The sequence below is a fragment of the Sinocyclocheilus rhinocerous genome, unplaced genomic scaffold (genome assembly GCF_001515625.1).
Source record: "Sinocyclocheilus rhinocerous isolate Xijiao unplaced genomic scaffold, SAMN03320098_v1.1 scaffold2715, whole genome shotgun sequence".
NCBI classification, from domain to species: Eukaryota; Metazoa; Chordata; class Actinopteri; order Cypriniformes; family Cyprinidae; genus Sinocyclocheilus; species Sinocyclocheilus rhinocerous.
In genome coordinates this window covers 305456-324972 of record NW_015667273.1, presented here as the reverse complement: position 1 = coordinate 324972, position 19517 = coordinate 305456, and the positions used below count along the sequence as shown (strand labels likewise).

Here is a 19517-nt window from a genome sequence, read left to right as displayed (position 1 = left end):
GAGTCCTTGTGATCACGAATCTCAAAAGTGAAAGTGAAAGTAAAACGAGAGCGCGCAATGAAAGCGGTTTCAATAGCGGCTCCCTGATGCCCGCAATTTATATACAGTCGCCTACACTTACCCAATGATATAATTGCAAGAAAAAGTATTGAAATATTTTTTTTATCCTCCCATCTCATAGGCTATTTATTCCCTTTAGGGTTTCCGTAGTACACTTCATTTCCTTTCCGAACGCGGAGGGATGCGGTGGATTGCGGGAGAGGGTGTGGTGGGGTTGGGGGGGGGGGGAATCACGATGTCAGTTTAGCATCATGATGTCTGTCAGCCATCGGCGATGGATGATGGCATCGTCTATCACCCCAACCCTATTAGGTAAACATAAAATACAGAAAAAGAAAAAAATATATAGTAAAGAATAAACATTACAGGCATAGGGAGATCTATGGAATGCATGTCTAATGACAAGCTATGACCAGCAAACCAGCTTAGGCTGGTTTAGGATGCTTTTTTCAGCAGGGATAGTTACCTTACCAAAGCTATTACCTGAATAGCAGATTAAATTTTGTTAATAAAATAGAACACTTACTAACAAAGATGTAACATGATGAAAACTGAGGTAATTAACCTCTCTGAATGAAGGTGAATGTACTGGCCAGTGTACCCCGGGAGAACACAGACGGTTTAAACTGTAAAACGTGCACCGACTCCTGATGAACAACAAAGATAGTCTTTTGAAAGAGAGGAAGACAACCCAAAGTTGAAAGTCTCTGTATTTGTATGTGTGCTCATGTGCTTGTTGTGTTCTAAAAATGGCCTCTTGGAGTTACAATAATCTTCCTTCCTGTGCATCTGGTTTTGGACAGCCTGATTACAGCTGCTGCACAAAGCGTAAGGAAAACCTCTCAAACTCAAACAATCACAAATGACACAATCCACAGTAAATGGTCAATCAGCAACTTTCAATAGACCATAAGTTTGCTTGAAAAACATTGCATTCAATGAATGTTCCGCATTCAAAACAAGTCAAGCTCTACTATCTGACACATTCTGTCAATCACCACGAAAATCATTTTGATTCATCTGAATGACTATAAAGTGACATTATACATGTTAACGCAAGAAATTTATTTATTTATTTTTTGTCCATACAATGGAAGTCAACGGTAATCAAAACTGTCCAGTTCACAACATTCTTCAAAATATCTTCTTTGTTCCACAGAAAAAATAAAGTCATACACGTTTTGAAGAATGTGAGGATGAGTAAACAATAAAAAATTTTTTTGTGAACTATCCCTGTAGTTTATGCATAGCATAGACTATAAACAGATCTTAAATTAGGCCTATTTCCACCTCTATTCATGTAAAATCCATATAAATAGTCTAGATTCCTATAGTCATGCTCTGAAGGCCAGACTAAACTAAGCATCATACACTTGAAGTACATGCTTCCTTGTAATGCCACTATATAAGCTACAGAGGATATATATATTATATATCCATACATCTCCCCCATTGCCCTTGAGACTGAAGGCCAGACACAGCTTGACTGGATTAAAGCATTTCTCTCCATGCTGGTGGGGTCTTTTTCCTCACACAGTGCAGTCAAGCCCACGGGGAATTCACTACAATAAATCAAGGCTTCTTGGCGGCATGTAAATGCTTCTTTTCACGCCCACCCTTTTTCTGAACACTACAAATATAAGACCACATTTTCACATAAATGCCATCTGGTCTGAGGCAGCACAAATGTGCCAATAATGGTCTGTGATCTGGCAAAACACATCAACATCTTTTTCTATCCAACCTGAAGATACATTCATCTCCGGACAATGAGTAACATCTGTGTGGCTGGCCACACCATCTCTCCAGATACTACCGAAAGGGGTATATGAATAATTCAAACAAATCTGAAATTATTCAAACCCACTCCAAAGCAAAGTGAACCACCAGCACAGTGCATGACAGACCTAGTAGCTCTGTGAGCACTAGTAAAGATTTGGATCAGAACTGAATTATGTCATGAAAGCCAAATTTGCTCATGCAGGTTGCACAACACAAACAAACATCTGCCCTTTTACTTGTCTGAAACAAAGAAATCAGAAAGTACAAATTCCCCTGTTGTTGTGGGGATATATTGTATATTTGTATATTTGATATTGCTGTATCCTAGGCCTATCTATTACAAGATAGGTCTAGGATACAGCAATATGAAATAGCTTAGTGACCATACTAACACGGAGTCTGTGTTACATCAAATGCATTACCTATTACGTTATGATGTCTATAAGCTTGTATTTGAAGTTTGGTTTGATTTCAAAGATAACAGTTACAATTGTTCAGACTTAGAATTTGAATTAAATAAATGTAAATTATCATAAGGGTCAATTTTTCGAAATTGAGATTTATACATCATCTGAAAACTGAATAAATAAGCTTTCCATTGATGTATGGTTTGTTAGGATTTACAAATATACCCCAGCGACTTAAGACTGGTTTTGTGGTCCAGGGTCACAAATTATGTGATGTTATATTCACTACTGTTTAAAAGTTTGGTCTAGGTACGATTGTTTTTTAAAGAAATTAATATTTTTCTAGATAGAACTCATTGAAATATATATTTCATATATATGCCATTCTTTTAAACTTTCTATTCATCAAAGAATCCTGAAAAAAGTATCACAGTTTCCACAACTGATAATAATAAGAAATAATTCCTGAGCATCAAATCATATTAGAATGATTTCTGAAGAATCACGTGACACTGAAGACAGGAGTAGCCTAATGGTTGCTGAAAATGTAGCGTTTCCATCACAGGAATAAATTACAATTTAAAATATATTAAAATAGAAAACTACTTTTTAAAATTGTAAAAATATTTCATAAAATTACTGTTTTTACTGAATTTTTGATTAAATAAATGCAGCCTTGGTGAGCATAAGAGACTTTGAAAAACATTTTAAACATCTTACCAACCCCAAACTTTTGAATAGTAGTGTAGTTTAAAAAAAAGAAAAAAAGCACTTCAGTTCAGTTTAAGGGGGCAAATAAAGCTTTTAATAAACAGCCTAATCGTGAAACTGCCTAGATACACATGATTTACTGAGCTGAATATCACAGATGAGAACATATGTGCTGGGTGGAGTCTGCTTGGCCTGACTGACTGTCTCTTGGCAGACACATATTGAACATAAAAACTTGACTGAGTGTATAAGGGGTGCTAAAAAGTGATTTATTTTCAGTTGTGAGGTTTCTTATGGGTTTTTAATGTAACACTCCAAAGGCGTAACATTCTAATTATCACGTGGATGGTCTGTTGACATTAAAGCCGCCCCTGCTCCCCCTTCTAGAATTTCCCTCTCCTTCCCTTTGGGAACCGAGGCAACCGCAGCTAATACCTATACCATGACGTAATGCCAGAATGGAATTTTTGGGCTTTTGTGAGTGTCGTAGCAGGCTTCCAAACGTCTACATCATTCACAGCACGTTTTTCAATTAAATAAAAAAAAAGACAGCTTTCCGTCCCATCTGCAAGTTTTCCTGCCTCAAAACTCTGCAGTCATTAAGATATGCATTTTATCTTCAAATAATTTATATTCAAAGCCAGAGAATTAATCTCACATAAAAAGGACTTTCAAGTTGTGATTAAGGCCTAAAAAACATCTAAACCAAGTATAAAGTCCAAGTCTAAACCTTGAAGCACACAAATTTTGGAGATCAAAACCTTGCACTGTTTGTATTACAGAAGAACTCTATAAAGAAAGAAAACAGCAAACAAGAGAGAATGAGAGTGAGTCTGACCTACACAGATGCTGACCACAGACAGCACTCATCAAATTAAGCCGTTCTAAGCGAACGTGTGTGTGAAGCTAAAAGCCATTGAGCTGACCTCAAACAGAGACGCTAATGGCTCCGCTTTAAATTACATCACCCCATCGTCCTACCTCTCCAAACACACACCCAGGGACCCAGACACCCCCTATAAGCATCTCGATCCTAGACTGAAAGGACAAACTTCGCAATTTACTCACAGAACACATGATGGAATGCAGTAAACACTGCACTGGTTAATAAAACGCACATGCATTTTTAGATCTAGCAAAAAATTGTTCTAATTTTTGTGCATGTGAAGCGAGTGAATGGTTTCTTTGCTCATTTATTTCTAAAGACAAATACCATCACTACATATTCTCTCCTCAGCCATGTGTCTCAACTATTTAAACAGATGTGGATCCACATCACATCTTGTGGCCACACCCTGACAGGGGACATTATCTCCGCTCTCTTAGTCACGTCATACTGCTGAGTCCAGAGTTACGGGTTTATGGGTGTGCATGTGTTAGTTTGTGTATGTTTGTTAAACATCTGTGTATTTGGCGATAGCTGATCAGTTTGTGTGTGTGTGTGTGTGTGTGTGTGTGTGCATGCATGAATGCTGCAGACAGACATGAATACCCCATATACCCATCCATGCTGACTAAGCAGTCCTGCCCCAGCCACGTGCATCAAACTGTTTAACTGCACCAGTCAGTGCACTGCAACCATCTTCACCATTGCTGTCAGCCTCCAAATGCATGCTTGCCAAGAAAGAGATGCTATTGTGTGGCACATGGTCACAAACACTAGTGGATTCGTTACAAATGTTCAAATCCAGATACAGATTCAAATACACTGTAAAACACTATTTTTCAAAATATTTTTTTCTTGCAGTGTTATCTTGAAACACTATTATAGTTTTTATTTTTATATTTTCAGTTTTATTTTAATTTTAGTTAAAGTTTTAGCAATTTTGTTGTGTTTTTGTCATTTTTGTTTATATATGTATGTGTGTGTGTGTGTCTATACTGCCTTGGCAACTAGCTGAAATAAAAAAGTTTTTAATATTTTATTTCAAGTAACAAGTAACAAAATATAAATTTTAAATTTTAGTTTCAGTTTTAGTTAAATATAATAACCCTGATTATTGGCACACATCTTACAAGAAAATATTATTTCAGTTTTTCTATTTCAAAATTTCACGTTTAATTAAACATGTTACTTGCCGTTTCTTTTCTAGCAATGTCTGAGTGAAAAATGTTTGTACACCAAATTTTTTTTAGTGAACTTTTCCTAAACCAAATATGTAAAATGCCAAATGCAATCATATGCATCAGTGTGATCATTTTTATCAATATATTTATATTGTTGCTCTTTTGTTAGTTTTGACTGCTTTTATTGTCCTCATTTGTAAGTCGCTTTGGATAAAAGCGTCTGCTAAATGACTAAATGTAAATGTAATATTTTGTTTTGCAACAAACTATCCAGTGACTTTATTATTTCTAAAATTACATTACATATTGTATTCTTTTTACTGCTCAGAGGCCAGATGCAAAGCATCAAAAAGAAAAAGAAGCTGTACAGTGAGCAATGCATCAAATAGAGCTTTATGTGAACATTAACTTTAGAAAAGTTTATATTCATAAAACTGCATAAATCAACCAAAGCAGCAAATTAACCTCAGAATCTCAGTAGAGTGAAAATGCATAAAATATCAAAATACCTAAAGTCTGAAAGCCATATTTGTTTACATAAGGACTCCACATGAAACACGCACGACTCGACTACCCATCTAAATAAACAATTTCTGGGTCTAGTCTTCTCTTCTGTACCCGCCTCCACGCGCTACCTATGAGGCCTTTTCCCCTTTACTCAAACAATGACTGCTTTATACTCAAGGCCCGAAGTGCCACCGTGGGAATGTGCTGAGGGGGAGGACATGTTTTTATTCTGCTATTGGCACCCTGACCAGAGGCTGGCGACGCAAAGGTTAAAACTGCTACACACAAATACTCAAGGCAGTAGGTGTGGACAAATTGTCAATATAAGGACATTATAGAGTTAATTTGCACATTTCAACAGCCAAATGGTCCAAAAAAAAACAAAAACATTTGGCAGCAAGTTCAACGCTCCTATGCAAATTTCCTGGCGTGGTGCAATTAGCACGTCTGTGTCAGATCTGCAACATCCTGATCTACCCTGCTGATTGTTTTCAATCCGAAGTGCCCTTCGGAGGGCGATATATCCCGTTTGGAACGCACCGCTATGGACCCTTTTCACAAGACTGTGGTGACGCGTTTAATGGTCATCAGTTCAGGCTAATGCGAGGGTGTTTCTAATGCAGCGTCTCTCTTCTGACAGCCGTTATCAGTCTCTCTCAATTTTTTTCCTTTTTTTGAAAGTCATGAACACTATCATGGAGTTTTTCTTTTGTTATTTGAGCAAATGGGAATGCAAAAAATATATTTGTGGTACTCTCCCATTCACTGCTATTCAAGTTAACCCAACTATGACGACTTCCGCTGCTGAGAAACCCGGAAATGTGAAAAGGGTCCATTTAACGTTTACAGTCCCACTCATTTCAGCGAATCGATTCTTTCGGAGAGTTCTTTTCGAAGAACGATTCAAAAATGATTCAGTGCTATGACGTAACAGCGTCATCACGTGGAATCTGGTATCTCGGCGTGGAATATTATATGCTCTAAATTTAAAATATTTCATAAATCTGTTTGAAGGTACATTGCTGTTTATTTAAAAAAAATAAGTAATTTAGACCCCAAAAAATAATTTGAATCTCTTTTCTGAACAGATTTGTAGCACGTTTTAATAAGATGCTAGAACTTTCGTATGTGTATCAATAAAACTGTCACACAATCAAGTCAACTAGTCTAATAAGTCTATTATACGCCTCTTATTTATAACTTTGCGGCTATTCGACTACTGAAGTAACTTTTTGATCCATCAGCTCAATCGGCTCTTGGTTCAGAGAATCGGTTCTAAGTTCAATGAGTCAGCGAGTTGACTCGGGATGAGCTCGGACCTAAACGAATCAGGGTTTGTGAACCGGTTCAACCACTTTTTAAAGATCCGATTCATTCACGATTGGTTCGAAAAGACGGCAATGTCGTAAAGACGTTACGCATCTTTCTCTGAATATCACCTTGATGCTGTTTAATGATGTCTACTGCACAAACAACCTCTAGGAAAACATGCTTATGATGACTATAACACAGATGTTCTTGCTGTGTCAGAGATGCGCCCCTCCTGAATCACATTACATCACATCAACAGTCAAACTGGCGTCCTTCCTAAAGGACAGACAGCAGCATGTGCTCATTTACCTTCCAATGCGCAGAACTGTCAGAAACACGCCAAACGTTAAAACAAGCAAAACACACATCCGCGCTACTGTAGGAAATGCTATTTGGATCCCTAAGCCACGCTGTAAACAGTCGCATTAGGCTACTATATTTCTCTGCAATGCGATTATTCCGTATCAAAACGAGCACTAAACCGTTTTAACATGTGGTATGAAAGTATTGTTAAGCTCTGTAGTGTTTGTGTCGGTGGTTGAGGAGCCCTACCTCGTTCCGGCTTCACCTGGGATGATGATGATGATGATGGAGCGTGCAGGCTTTTGCTGCATTGACTCAAAGCTCCCAGGAGCGAGACCACGTGACCCAACTCTGCACCGCTACTATCTCAAGTCTACACTGCGCTTTTAAAGTCAGATGCAGTTTTCCCCCCCATAATGCCATAAAGAGTCGTGCAGGGATAAAATCTCTTACAAGATAAGATTAATAATATTCTTGAGATGGAATATAATATTCACATCCAGTACAGACTGCCTGCAGCATAGGCTACAATAAATGTGCTTTCTAGGAATACGTTAAATTTACTGTAAAACTGCTAGTTGTGCTTGCCAGAACACTGTCGTAAAATACTATGATGCCAATGTGTCATTAAATCATATAACGTCCTATTTTAACGATAGTTCGCTTCAAAAAAGTATTGTAAACAAACAAACAAACACAATATTAATTTTACTGTAAAATTACATATTGTCTTTTAAAATATATTTTAACGTAGGCCTATACGGTTACTTAAGGTTACTTAACCGATTACATTTTTCCATTAAAAATAATTTATTAAAATTGACAGTGTATCTATGCCACAAAATAAAAATAACCCATCGCAGAGAGACACAAACGTATGATTGAAGGCTGTGTGTGGATCTGTCTCAGAGGGGTTTGTGAATAATTACACGTACAGTAATGATATCATGTGGGCTCTGACTCTGTGGGCGTTGATAACGTATAAACTGCTCAAAGAGTCTTAAATGGGATTTCACTTACCTGTTATGATGTCGTCAATCACCAACTCTTTCTCAGTCATCATTAAAATCTTCAAGTTTCCTTATTCCTGTTAAGATCCAACTTAATGTCTAACTTTTTGCGCGGCTCATTAGATTCTTTACAGAAAAGCTGCCTACTTTCTCCCCAGTCCCGTTTCTTCACTACGCTCTTACACCCCCCAGCCTTCCAGCCCAAAACTCTTTAAGACTAAGCTCCTAACTCTTTGGAGCGCATTTAAAGGAAACTATCTCGAGTTTCCCTACAGTTGAGTTTTTCTCAGGCTGTCTGACACCCAGAGAAAGGAAGTGTACCGATCCAGACTTTACGTCTGTTAGCTCGCCATCCCGCCCCGCCCTTCAGCTCGACTCCATGTGCAAGACTAATGTATAGTCATTCTTATCTCTATGTATACTTTAAGGATAAAATATAATATAATACATGAATTGTGTTAGAAATAGCGCGATAGTTGTTTATATAGCCTACTCTCAGAAAAAATAGGTAGGCTACAAAACTGTGACTGGGGCAATGACCTTTCAAAATGTACTAATATGTAGGCCTATACTTTAGGTACTAATATGTACCTTTAAGGTACTAACGTGTACCAATTAGGGGTAAATAAGGTAGAAAGTTACCTTTAGGCTTATAGGGTACTGCCCCAGTGATGTTTTTGACAGATCTATCTATCTATCTATCTATCTATCTATCTATCTATCTAATTAGGCTTGTAGGTGAAAAACTGTTCTGATCAAATATCAAATCATATCCCATGGCAATTGCACATACTGCATCCCACTATACTGCATGGAAAATAATATTGTGCATTGTCGTATTGTCATTTCATAGATTAAAAGGGTGACATATGAGTTTTAGATGCACTGGAATGGTGCTTGTGTATATCTGAGGAGGAATTGTTTTCTTTTTAATTAACATATGGGTGTGATCTCAGCCAGGGTGGAGTTTACATGACAAAGATACTGCAGAACATATGCATCTCTGCTGCAAACACGTTCACAGAAGAATATTTTGGTGAAACATGGACAAACATCTCACTTTATACATATGAAGAGATTACTTTCTCTTACTGACAGACAGAAAAAGTACATTTAGATATCAATTTAGATATTAGTCTACTTTAGACATATGCATTCATGCATAGAATCAGTGATGGCTGTTTTTCTAAATTCATTAGTAAACTAAACTTCAGTAGACTATGGCAGTTAGAGGAGGAAGCCAATGGCCAGTGATGGTCATGTCCCCTGGCATTGCTAGGTTATAAAAAGACTCAATGCCCCATCTAGTGGTCAATCTGAATTTGACCCACAGGACCCCAAACCTGCCAATCAAACCCCAAACAGGCATTGCATTATCATAATCCTAATCCTAATCTAAAATATTTAAAAATGTTCAAAGTGTCCCATATATTTTTTGTTCATATTCATATCTGCATCAAAAACTTGTTTAAAATGTAGAAGGAAAATGGAGAGAAACTAAAAATACAACATGTTTTGTCATGGCTATGTGAAAAAGTAGTCATATTTTTATTCAATGGTTTTCTATTTTCCTGGCTTGCACAAAAACACAGGGCATATTTCTTGTTGTTAGATTCCAATGAGCTTGTTTTGACACTTTACCAAGCTTCCTGTTCACTGCTTTAACCATCACAAAAATCAGAGTGATGTTGTATCAATACTAGATTTCAAAATCTAAAATCAAATTGCTGCCCCATTTCAACCAAATATTAGCTGGAACTCAAAAAGTAACTGAATGAGTCATGTCAAACTGGATTGCAAGCCTTCATTAAAAAAAAAAAAATCAATATATGCAGGGATGTCTTTTCACTTTTGTAGGAACATTGGTTTATGAACGTACATAGCCTTTAAATTGGCCCTTTGATGGTCTTTGATGATAACAAGCCATGATAGCCAGTTCAATGCACTCCTAAAAACAGTCCTACAGCATCCATAATATGCTGCAAAATCATCTGGTTCTTGTTTGTATTAACCATATGATAATTTCAGATAAATTTACTTATGTTGAGGCCTTTGTCTAGTCAGTCAATGTGGAACATGCTTATATTTTGGGTACATTTATGAAAGGAGGTCATTAACTCCTGTTAATGACCACCTTTCATATGTAACCAAAATACAAACAATGCATATCATTAGAATGGCACACAGGGAGGGACTTGCATCACATTATTGTGGACCAATCAGATCCCACTTATGACAAGCTATCATGAAGTTATATAGATTCAGCATAAATATGCTGGTGGATGACTTTTCATAGTCCCTATTCAAGATAGTCTATTCAAAATCATACAGTAAGTAAAGACTGATGTGTGACTCAGTTTACTTGGCTTGGATTAGTTTTGTACCTGATGTCAAACAAAAACCTGAATGCAAGATATACATCACTCTTTACACATAATGTTTTGCAAACATGAAAAACTATAACTGCCTTCATAATAGGTAGTAAAACACAAACAAGCTTTGACAGCTGTTCAAAGTTTTAATAGCCTACACGTGCAAAGACCGTTTCCTGCACAAAACTAGACACCTTTCTTTACAAAATATATTGAAAATTGGTATTGTTAAATTAATTTAAAATCATTTTGAATAGGCTTTAAGCATAAGCAACTTGTGAAAAGAAGGGGTTTCTTTAAAAAAAAAAAAAATCTCCAAAGCCTTGAGGTTGGGACAGCATGCCCTCAAGTCCACAAGGGGGAAGTGTTCATACAGAATGTCAAAACCGGTATAGGCTACAAAACTTTGGACATTTTGGGTTCACCACTTTCACTCTGATTTACACTTTTCACAATTTCAAATGCACAAGAACTAAAATTAAGCTAAATTAAGGAACAGTTAAGAGTGTGAAAATTAAGGATATTTAGATGAACAACAATGAGTGTTACCATAACATAATATTTAAAGGTAACGAACTACACTTGAATTATTGCGCTTTAAGAACAGTTGTAATCTTCATGGACTGGCTGAACATCGCTCTCTCAACAGTTCTCTCAATCGATTGGCTGGCTGTACCTATTGTTGCGCCCATGTCGTGCGCAAAGAGATGTTTAAACAATACACTTACTGCAAACACAACTGTTATTTCACTATTTATGTTTGCTTCGACTAATGCCATCGGCATCAAACCACATAAACCCTTGAACACACAATAAGTCGGAGCTCCTTTGGTCCAATGATTAGCGCAGCGTTACGCAAAATGCGTGGCTACGTAACTGACTAGCGCCACGGTCATTTGCAGTTTGAAGTCCGGTTGTTTACCTGTGGACGGTGTGAAAGAGACATTTTTACTTTACATTACTGGAAACAATAGGAAATGTTGGCTCTGTGGATTAGAATCTGTGCCTAAGAGTTCAAATACAACGCGGATGGCTACAGTAATAGACTGAGAAGTTTAAGTGCAATAATATAATAATTGAGTAACCATTTTGCGTTTATTAACTTCATAAACATTTCACTATTAGGACAAACCTTTAATTATCAGCCATTAACAGTTTAATGTCATTTGCTTGACACCTGCTTGATGTGTGAGACCCTGTGGAGTTCTACGCTTAATTTACAGACTACATTTTGTACATTGATTTTAAGAAAGAAACAAAAGACAGACGACAAATTGTTGAATTTGTAGGCCAGTTCATACTTTCTTTGTTGTTGTTGTGAAGACGGTTTATATATATAAGTTAAGTTATAACTCTAAGTTAATAAAAACACAACGCAATAAGGCTAGCCTTATAGATGGAGATGCTTTGAAGGATTCTGTAAATGACTAGTTATTCCTGCGTGTACATCTTTCAGCACTTCTTTTTGTCCCCAGCCTTCATTGTGCACACGGCAGGGTTAAATAACACTTGTCTCTTATTTTCCCAGGAAGAAAATGCATACACATACGGGTACATGCGAAGGTCAAGGGTTTGATCTTTCTTATGTATTTGCCAGATGGCAGCAGGCAAAGAAAGAACCGAATAATTCAACAAATCTGTCTCTCTCTCGGTCCAGGTATCAGAGCAATGCGCGCGACCTGTCCGTGAACCCTCTTTAGTGGGCTTAGGAGAGTGACTTAAACGAGATCGTTTCATTAAGGCAAGAACTCATTATTAACCTGAAGAGTAAGTTATTTCTGTGTAATCACTTTTTATACATACCAACAAGATAAGTTATTTTTTGTCTGTTTGAAACCGTATTCATCTATCGCTAAATATATATGTTTGATCACTGCACATGAATTGCATTCTAATACACAGTATTTAACAAACCTAAAATACTTTAAATTTTCAAAAGTTGTTAGTAAATATGGGAGTTTTAAACAATTCCTATAGGAAGAGGTGATGTTTCTGAACAGATAATGTGTTAATGATCTCTTAATAAGATTAGCATATTAATTAATACCCTACAAAAGTACTCGTAAAATATATATAAATTACCTATTGCGTGCATACAAACAAAATTAAAAAGAAATCACAATTTTCTTAAAATAAAATCATTTTAGTTCGCGCTGTAATAAATACTACTAATAATAGTATTAATACTACTAATAAATACTAATAAAACCTTTTTTACGTTTAAATATATGAATAACACTGAGTTACAGACAAATACATTTTTTTTGACGTTTAGAATCGCACGCTAAGCGCGTAAAATCCTAAAAAGTTATCAGTAAAACATAGTTTTGCGTAGGTCTGCATTACCAAATCAAACAAGCACAATTCTGAATTTATAAAACACCACAAATCTTTAGTGAATGGCAAGGTATTGCGCATTGAGTCCTCGTGCTCGTATTAATTCAGGATGAAACACAAACTGGAGAAAAAAAAATCTATTGGTGTTCATTCAGATGACACCTGGCAAAGTTTGAAAACATGACTGGGCAAGTGCGCGGCTCTGAAAGCATTAATCAGGGCATCAGGCGATGCATCTGGCGGCTTAAGGATGGGACAAGACGCGCTAATTAGGTAGAAATGGCCCTTTTCCCCCGTGACCCAGCGGGACCCTTGGCAAGCTGTTTAACATTAGTTAAGCAATTAAAACGTTTGAATGTAAATGTAGCTTTTGGTGAAAGCTCTGGTCGTGGCATAAAGTGCATTATTTTCTGTGTTTGTTATGATCCACATGATGCTTGCCTTATATGAGGTCACAATGTATTATGACGGCACGACAAAAACGCAATTACTGGCCTTAGCCTAAGGGATAACAAAGCAACAAGTGGCTAAGCTCGAAATGGTTGGTCTGTATCTGACATTAATAAATATTCATAAAACATTAAATTTACTTACTAGAACATAACACAAAGGTGACAACATTGCTTGAGGCTCCAAGAAGTTCTGTGAGGAGGAACAAAACAGACAACAAATCTATCTGGGAGTGTCTGACCTACTGGCAGTCACATGTCTTGACAATGTGGATGTTTCCAGCCTTAACACTCTTGAAAAGCCTGGACTCCTTCACAGGGCCCAGCGGTCGCCCCAAGACAGGCACAGGTCTGTTTAAACAGGGTGTTTTAGACACAGCTTAGCAGGGTATTACGATTCTCTTTATTTGGTTACTAATGCCTCTTGTGCTTTTTAGGATTCTCTTATGCAGTATGTAGAGCTGGAGATATGGGTTTGGTTTGTCTATCACACAGGTTACGTTCGAGTTGTCCTAAAGGAAGTGTCTATGGATGTATCCTCTCCGAAATGTAAGTCAATAAACATTTTTAATCAAATAAAAGAGGTCGAGTGAATATTGATTTACATATTTATAGTCTTATAGTTTGCATTATAGTCACATTGTTAATTAGGAATTTTATATAGATCATAATGCTTCATAGTAAGCTGTAAATCTAATAAATCACTGCAACGTAAATTAAATGTTTTATTTTCTATAGTGTTTGGCAATTAACCTGAATTTTGTGACTCGTAGTCAATGCAAAATAGCCTATGTATGTTCTCTTAGGCGGGAATATATATGAAAAGAATATAAATATTTTGAGAACAGAATGCCTGTGTAGATTGAATTTGAGAGTGCGCAGACGCAGCCGGCTGGTGGCGACAGTAACATACAGGCATGTTCACTTGAACTCAAGAGGTGACCGCACAGTCCAATGGCTACATATATGCTCAGATATCTGATTAAATGGATTTTAGATCAAGAAATGTATTTGAAAACACCATGTTCCAAGGACCACATCATTTTTGTGAATCTTAATGCTGAGTGAAGTTTACCTATGTCACGAAATAGCCTACAGAGCAAGTGTTTCCCCACTTGTTCATCATCAGATGTGACGCATTCCCGTGTGCACTGCATTAGAGAACGGAACTTAACCACGCTACTGGACTGAATCCTAATTGATTTCTGTGTGAATGTTTACCAAGTTTCCCATTGCAATGCTCTGTAGCCTATAGCGATACGCTGAAAAATCAAAATGCAATATCGATACCTGTTCTTCTAAAATCATACTGCTTTTGCTCCATGCGGAAATGCGATGGAGGCTCGGTTCATGTTTAAGCAAGCATATTTTGTTGTGTCAGATATTGTTTGTCTCTGCCCCATCTGCACAACCCAGCCAAGCGCAGCAAAAAGCCAATGAAACGCGCTCTAGTCCGTGACGTCAGTGACGCTGGTGCCCTCTCGATGACTTCCTGTCCTGGAGCGACTGACCTCCGCGTGAACCTAAGCTTTAGTCGCGAGCAGAAGCGCGTGTCACACAGTCACACAGGCGTTTAATTTGGAAAAGGGAGAAACAGATTGTTTATACTCCAGATTGTTCCATGTAAATAATAGCCTAGTCTCAGTTTAGTTTAACAGTAAGATTATGATAAAATGTCGTTAATTTCCGCCAACAATCTCTTTTAACAACCAAACCTAAGAATACTAGAGCCTAATGCATACCGGGGAAAAAATCTAAACCATCAACTAGTCGTTTCCCCTCGTTAATCTGGACAAGGTACCGACCTTTGGTTTACCGAACTAACAGCAACAACACAAGTTAATTTGCAGCACAGAAAATAATGTTTTCGCAAACAAATAAACAATAAACTTGGGAGAAAATTACCTAACGTAAAATGAACGAACGAACGAATAGGTACAAATAATGTAAATTAATTCTCGCGTTTGCTCGTAACATATAGGCCTATGCTAAAAAAAAGGTCTGGATGACATGCCATTGACACTGCTGCCGCTGCGCTCGTTTCATCAGTTAGCCTATTAGACTCACCCTGGATTGAATTATTTTAAAAATGGGATAGAGAAAGTAAACACGGCAGAACACGGTTTATTAATACGGCAATGAGCACAGAAAAAATTAACTGCTTACTAAAACAGTCAACAGCGAGAAAAAAAGATCTGGATAGCCTAGGCTATGTGTGCTGGAAAAATATTTTTTTAATAAAACACCCTTTTGAACTCTTAAATCAAAACATTCAAATATATTCCAAACATTCCATATGCGCTTAATTAGCCTAATCATTTGCATTGAATGGAAAATGTTTAAATCTTTTAAAGAGCCCACGCACCCACAGCTAAATGTCATGTTAGAAAACCAAACAAAAGCAAGATTTAAAATATAAATTTCGAAAGAAGTGTATGAAATTTGAATTAAATTATACATTCAACAATAAAATAGTAGGTCTATTTTTATTATAAATTACTATTTTGTATTGAACTGCAAAAACTGTATTGAACTGTATTGAACTGCAAAAACTGTATTGAACTGCAAAATTGCGCCAACTATAAAGAGTAGAATTAGCTACACGCTTTAGTTCCATGAACATCACAGAGTGAACTTTGAAAATGAGCTAAAACAAATGTTTATTTCCATTTCGGCTTTCTCTCATCCTGTGAAAAAATATGTAATGTCACAAAAATGTTCCAAAACATTTAAATGATCTGAATTATTTGAAAATACCTTAACTTCAGTTTCAGCAGGACTTAATATGCGTTCTGTTTTTAAAGATTTAAGGGGTTAAAAATAAATAAACACAATAACTTGCCATTAATGCTAGTTTTAACAGACTGTAAGGCAGATTGTTGTAACAGATTGTCTTTTATATAAAATTAAAGCCTCGGTTAATATTTCAGTGGTCATTGGCGCCCTGCCGTAGGCCTATTCTTTCTATCCAAACAGGCAAACAAATAATACCTTTTAATGGTAACAACTCTTGCACTTGGGCACTTAGCAGAATAATTAATGTGGACTAGTTACGTAGATACGTTAAATAATTTTATATAGGCTAGGCCTACTACATTAGGCTATTATAGCAGTCTTAGTGGGTTACGCAGCAGCAACCGCGGAGATCCACACTTTATAGCATTTCTACAAATAATAATAAATAATACATTATTAGGCCTATTATTATTATTATCGACAAATAATACTCATATTAATATTAGAATTATTATTAGTAGTTTTTTCCTATTTTTAAAATAGGCTAGTTGACCAAATGTCTTTTCTTCATTAAGTGGATGAATATAATTTTGTTTATTCAGAACGAAAATGTCCATAGCCTATTATGACCGCAGCGGTGTTTCTCGGATTATTTACATACCGCATTCGTCGTTTAATTTTTTTTTTTTAACATTCAGGGGTTCCGTCTACTTTACAGAAACGTAACATAACTGTTTGTTGAAACATCTATATATAGCTAGGCCTATCTGTACTTCTGACAACATTTTCACCTTAACGGAGTTTTTCTTGAACACTGAAAATCCTTGCATTGCCATTTTCACTGATATATCACATGCGCCGCGAGTGTAAGATTAACGTCAGAAAGTGTTAAATCCACTGGTTCCATAAAGCTCTTAACCAACAACCTGACACTGAGAACCAAATCATAATGCGGCCAAATATTTTGATTAATATGTTAAAATATGTTGGATCATGTTTTTTTCTGAAACAAAAAAAAAACAACAAAAAAAATACCCTACACAGGTTTCTATACAACTATTTTAGTCTATATTAATTGTAAATGCGACGTGCTAATTCTCCACTCTCTTTTCTCTACATTTGCGAGTGTGTGTAAAGTTAGTTTTTTTTTTCTTAAATAGGCTAGTCTGATAATGCGTAATCAGATTTATTATTAAATTATTTAAGGCTTGTCAAGAGGAATTAAGAGTCCTGTTTGATTTATGGAGGCCACAACAGCGTTAAAATGGATATTGAACTTGTTCCAATTAAATGCGTTATGAAAGAGAAACGCAGACTCAATTCTCGCGGTGTTACATCTGAGGTTGCCGAGCAACCGCAAATCATCAACAAAGCCTGCGAGGACGCGCACATGACAGCGGAGAACTGTAAACAAATGTGGAAGTTCTGTCATAAACCAAACAAACATGTCATATAAAGCATTCTTGAACCATAGCAAAGTATCAAAAGAGGAGCAGGAGTTTTACGACTTGAAGAACAAAGCCGCAGAGTATTACAGGTCCAACGGGGTCCCGCAGAAGATAGAAAACGTCCTGAACGAGATGTTTTGGCAGAAGCCGGATGATATCTATGGTTATCTGGTAACATACCTACACTTTTGAGATATTAAAGATGTAAACATTTTATCTTAGAATTATAATTACACCTGCTGTAAAATTATAAATGACAATTCTGCCATCGCGTCTTGTCCGGTTTTACATGTTATTCCACCAAAATGAAGTCAGTATTGATGTAGGTCAGATCCCCATAATTACACACCAACATAATGAACTGAAATCAATAACTGCCTGCTGCTCTTTTTCAGGCGAACAATTTTTCCAGGCTCTCCTATACTCCTGTGATTAGTAAAATCATCGGAAGAGAGGTGTTTGACGGAAGAGGATTGACAGCAGTTCAGACCCAAGTGTACTGCATCATCAGAAATGAGGAAAAGGTATATTCTGAAATCATCCACGTTTCCTACATTTCAGAACAACTATTAATTTGTCCCATTTAGGTGTATTGTAAGTAGGCCTAAAATAATGAAATGAACGTTGATTTTTGTAGGCAACAAGGTGGATATCAGATCTAAGTGTCTCTGTTTGGATGGTTATGAGAAACTGGAAGCTGGTCTGTAACCCTGTAACCTTTCACCTCGTGCCATTTGCACCTTGCTGGACAGTTTGCAGGAGAAATTTGGGTAACACTTTAGAATAATGGTCCGTTGTTAACAAGTAACTATGCAGGAAGTAATAGGTAGTACTACATTAACACTTAACTTAATACTATTAACTAATAGAGAAGCAAGATTAACTAAGCAGTAAGTAGTAGCAAATTTAGGACAAAGGTAGTTACTTATTAGATATTTGATCATTACTAAAAAAATATATCCTCATTGACACAAGTAGTTCTCAATGAGGATATTTTTATTTAATAATTATCAAATATCTAATAAGGAACTACCTTTGTCCTAAATTTGCTACTACTTACTGCTTAGTTAATCTTGCTTCTCTATTAGTTAATATTATTAAGTTAAAGAGTTAATGTAGTACTACCTATTACTTCCTGCATAGTTACTTGTTAACAACGGACCATTATTCTAAAGTGTTACCCAAATTTGTAGTGACACGATGACAACACAGAACAATTAGAGTAGGAGAGCGTGTGCGTTTGTACTGTGACACACATGCCTCACAACCAATCATGAGCATCAGATCACATTCTGACTCTCATTCTCCATCTGTTTTGCCTTCTCTCTATCACTCTGTTTATGTTTGCTAAGTAAGCATTATGCCTGCTGGCATGGTGGCCATATTGCAGTTGAGAGTGCTGCTGTTTTAGTTTGGCACATTTAGAGATTATGACAGTAATACATTGGGACAGGGAACAGGCCGGCTGTAGGCATGAGCTGGGGGAGCTGAGATTCATATCAGTGTTTGGGCAGTGCTGAAACGTAATGTTTCTGAAACTTTCTGACATGTGATCCTTGCTTTAGCATTAGTCCAACACAAACACATTCATCTTTGCAGAGAATATTTGCTGCTCCCCTTATGGTGCAAGAAATGCATTGTTTTCAATGTGAAATCCACACATTTTGACATTGAAACACAAAGATCCAGTGGTGAACTCCAGCACACAGCCGCACCAGGGCCAACAGTTCATGTACAGATTGTTATATTCAGAACTTGGTCTTTTCAGTCTTGAATTTTGAAATGACTTGTATTTCCGACCATGAGCCTCTTGATTCATTCATTTTAGAAGAAACAGCTGTATATTTTTTAAAAGGCTTAAAGGGGTGGTTGATTGCGATTTCACTTTTTTAACGTTAGTTAGTGTGTAATGTTGCTGTTTGAGCATAAACAATATCTGCAAAGTTACAAAGCTGAAAGTTCAATGCAAACGGAGATATCGTCTTTTAAAATTCTGGCAGTTTAATGCCTACAAAAA

The 19517-nt window shown here is 36.7% G+C and overlaps 2 protein-coding genes across 2 annotated transcripts in view; one reads left to right on the top strand and one right to left on the bottom strand.

Annotated features, from left to right (window-relative positions):
* The window catches only part of LOC107733540 (heat shock 70 kDa protein 12A-like), a 35799-nt gene extending 27320 nt beyond the window's left edge, over positions 1 to 8479 (bottom strand). The window contains exon 1 of the mRNA XM_016545205.1: positions 8169 to 8479. Within this exon, the coding sequence (XP_016400691.1) occupies positions 8169 to 8211 (43 nt within the window). The 5' untranslated portion in view covers positions 8212 to 8479. The remainder of the gene's footprint in view (positions 1 to 8168) is intronic.
* Positions 8480 to 17485: 9006 nt separating this feature from the next.
* Positions 17486 to 19517, top strand: part of eno4 (enolase 4) — a 16900-nt gene continuing 14868 nt past the window's right edge. Inside the window, exons 1-2 of the mRNA XM_016545206.1 lie at positions 17486 to 17671; positions 17896 to 18024. Of these exons, the coding sequence (XP_016400692.1) occupies positions 17498 to 17671; positions 17896 to 18024 (303 nt within the window). The 5' untranslated portion in view covers positions 17486 to 17497. The remainder of the gene's footprint in view (positions 17672 to 17895; positions 18025 to 19517) is intronic.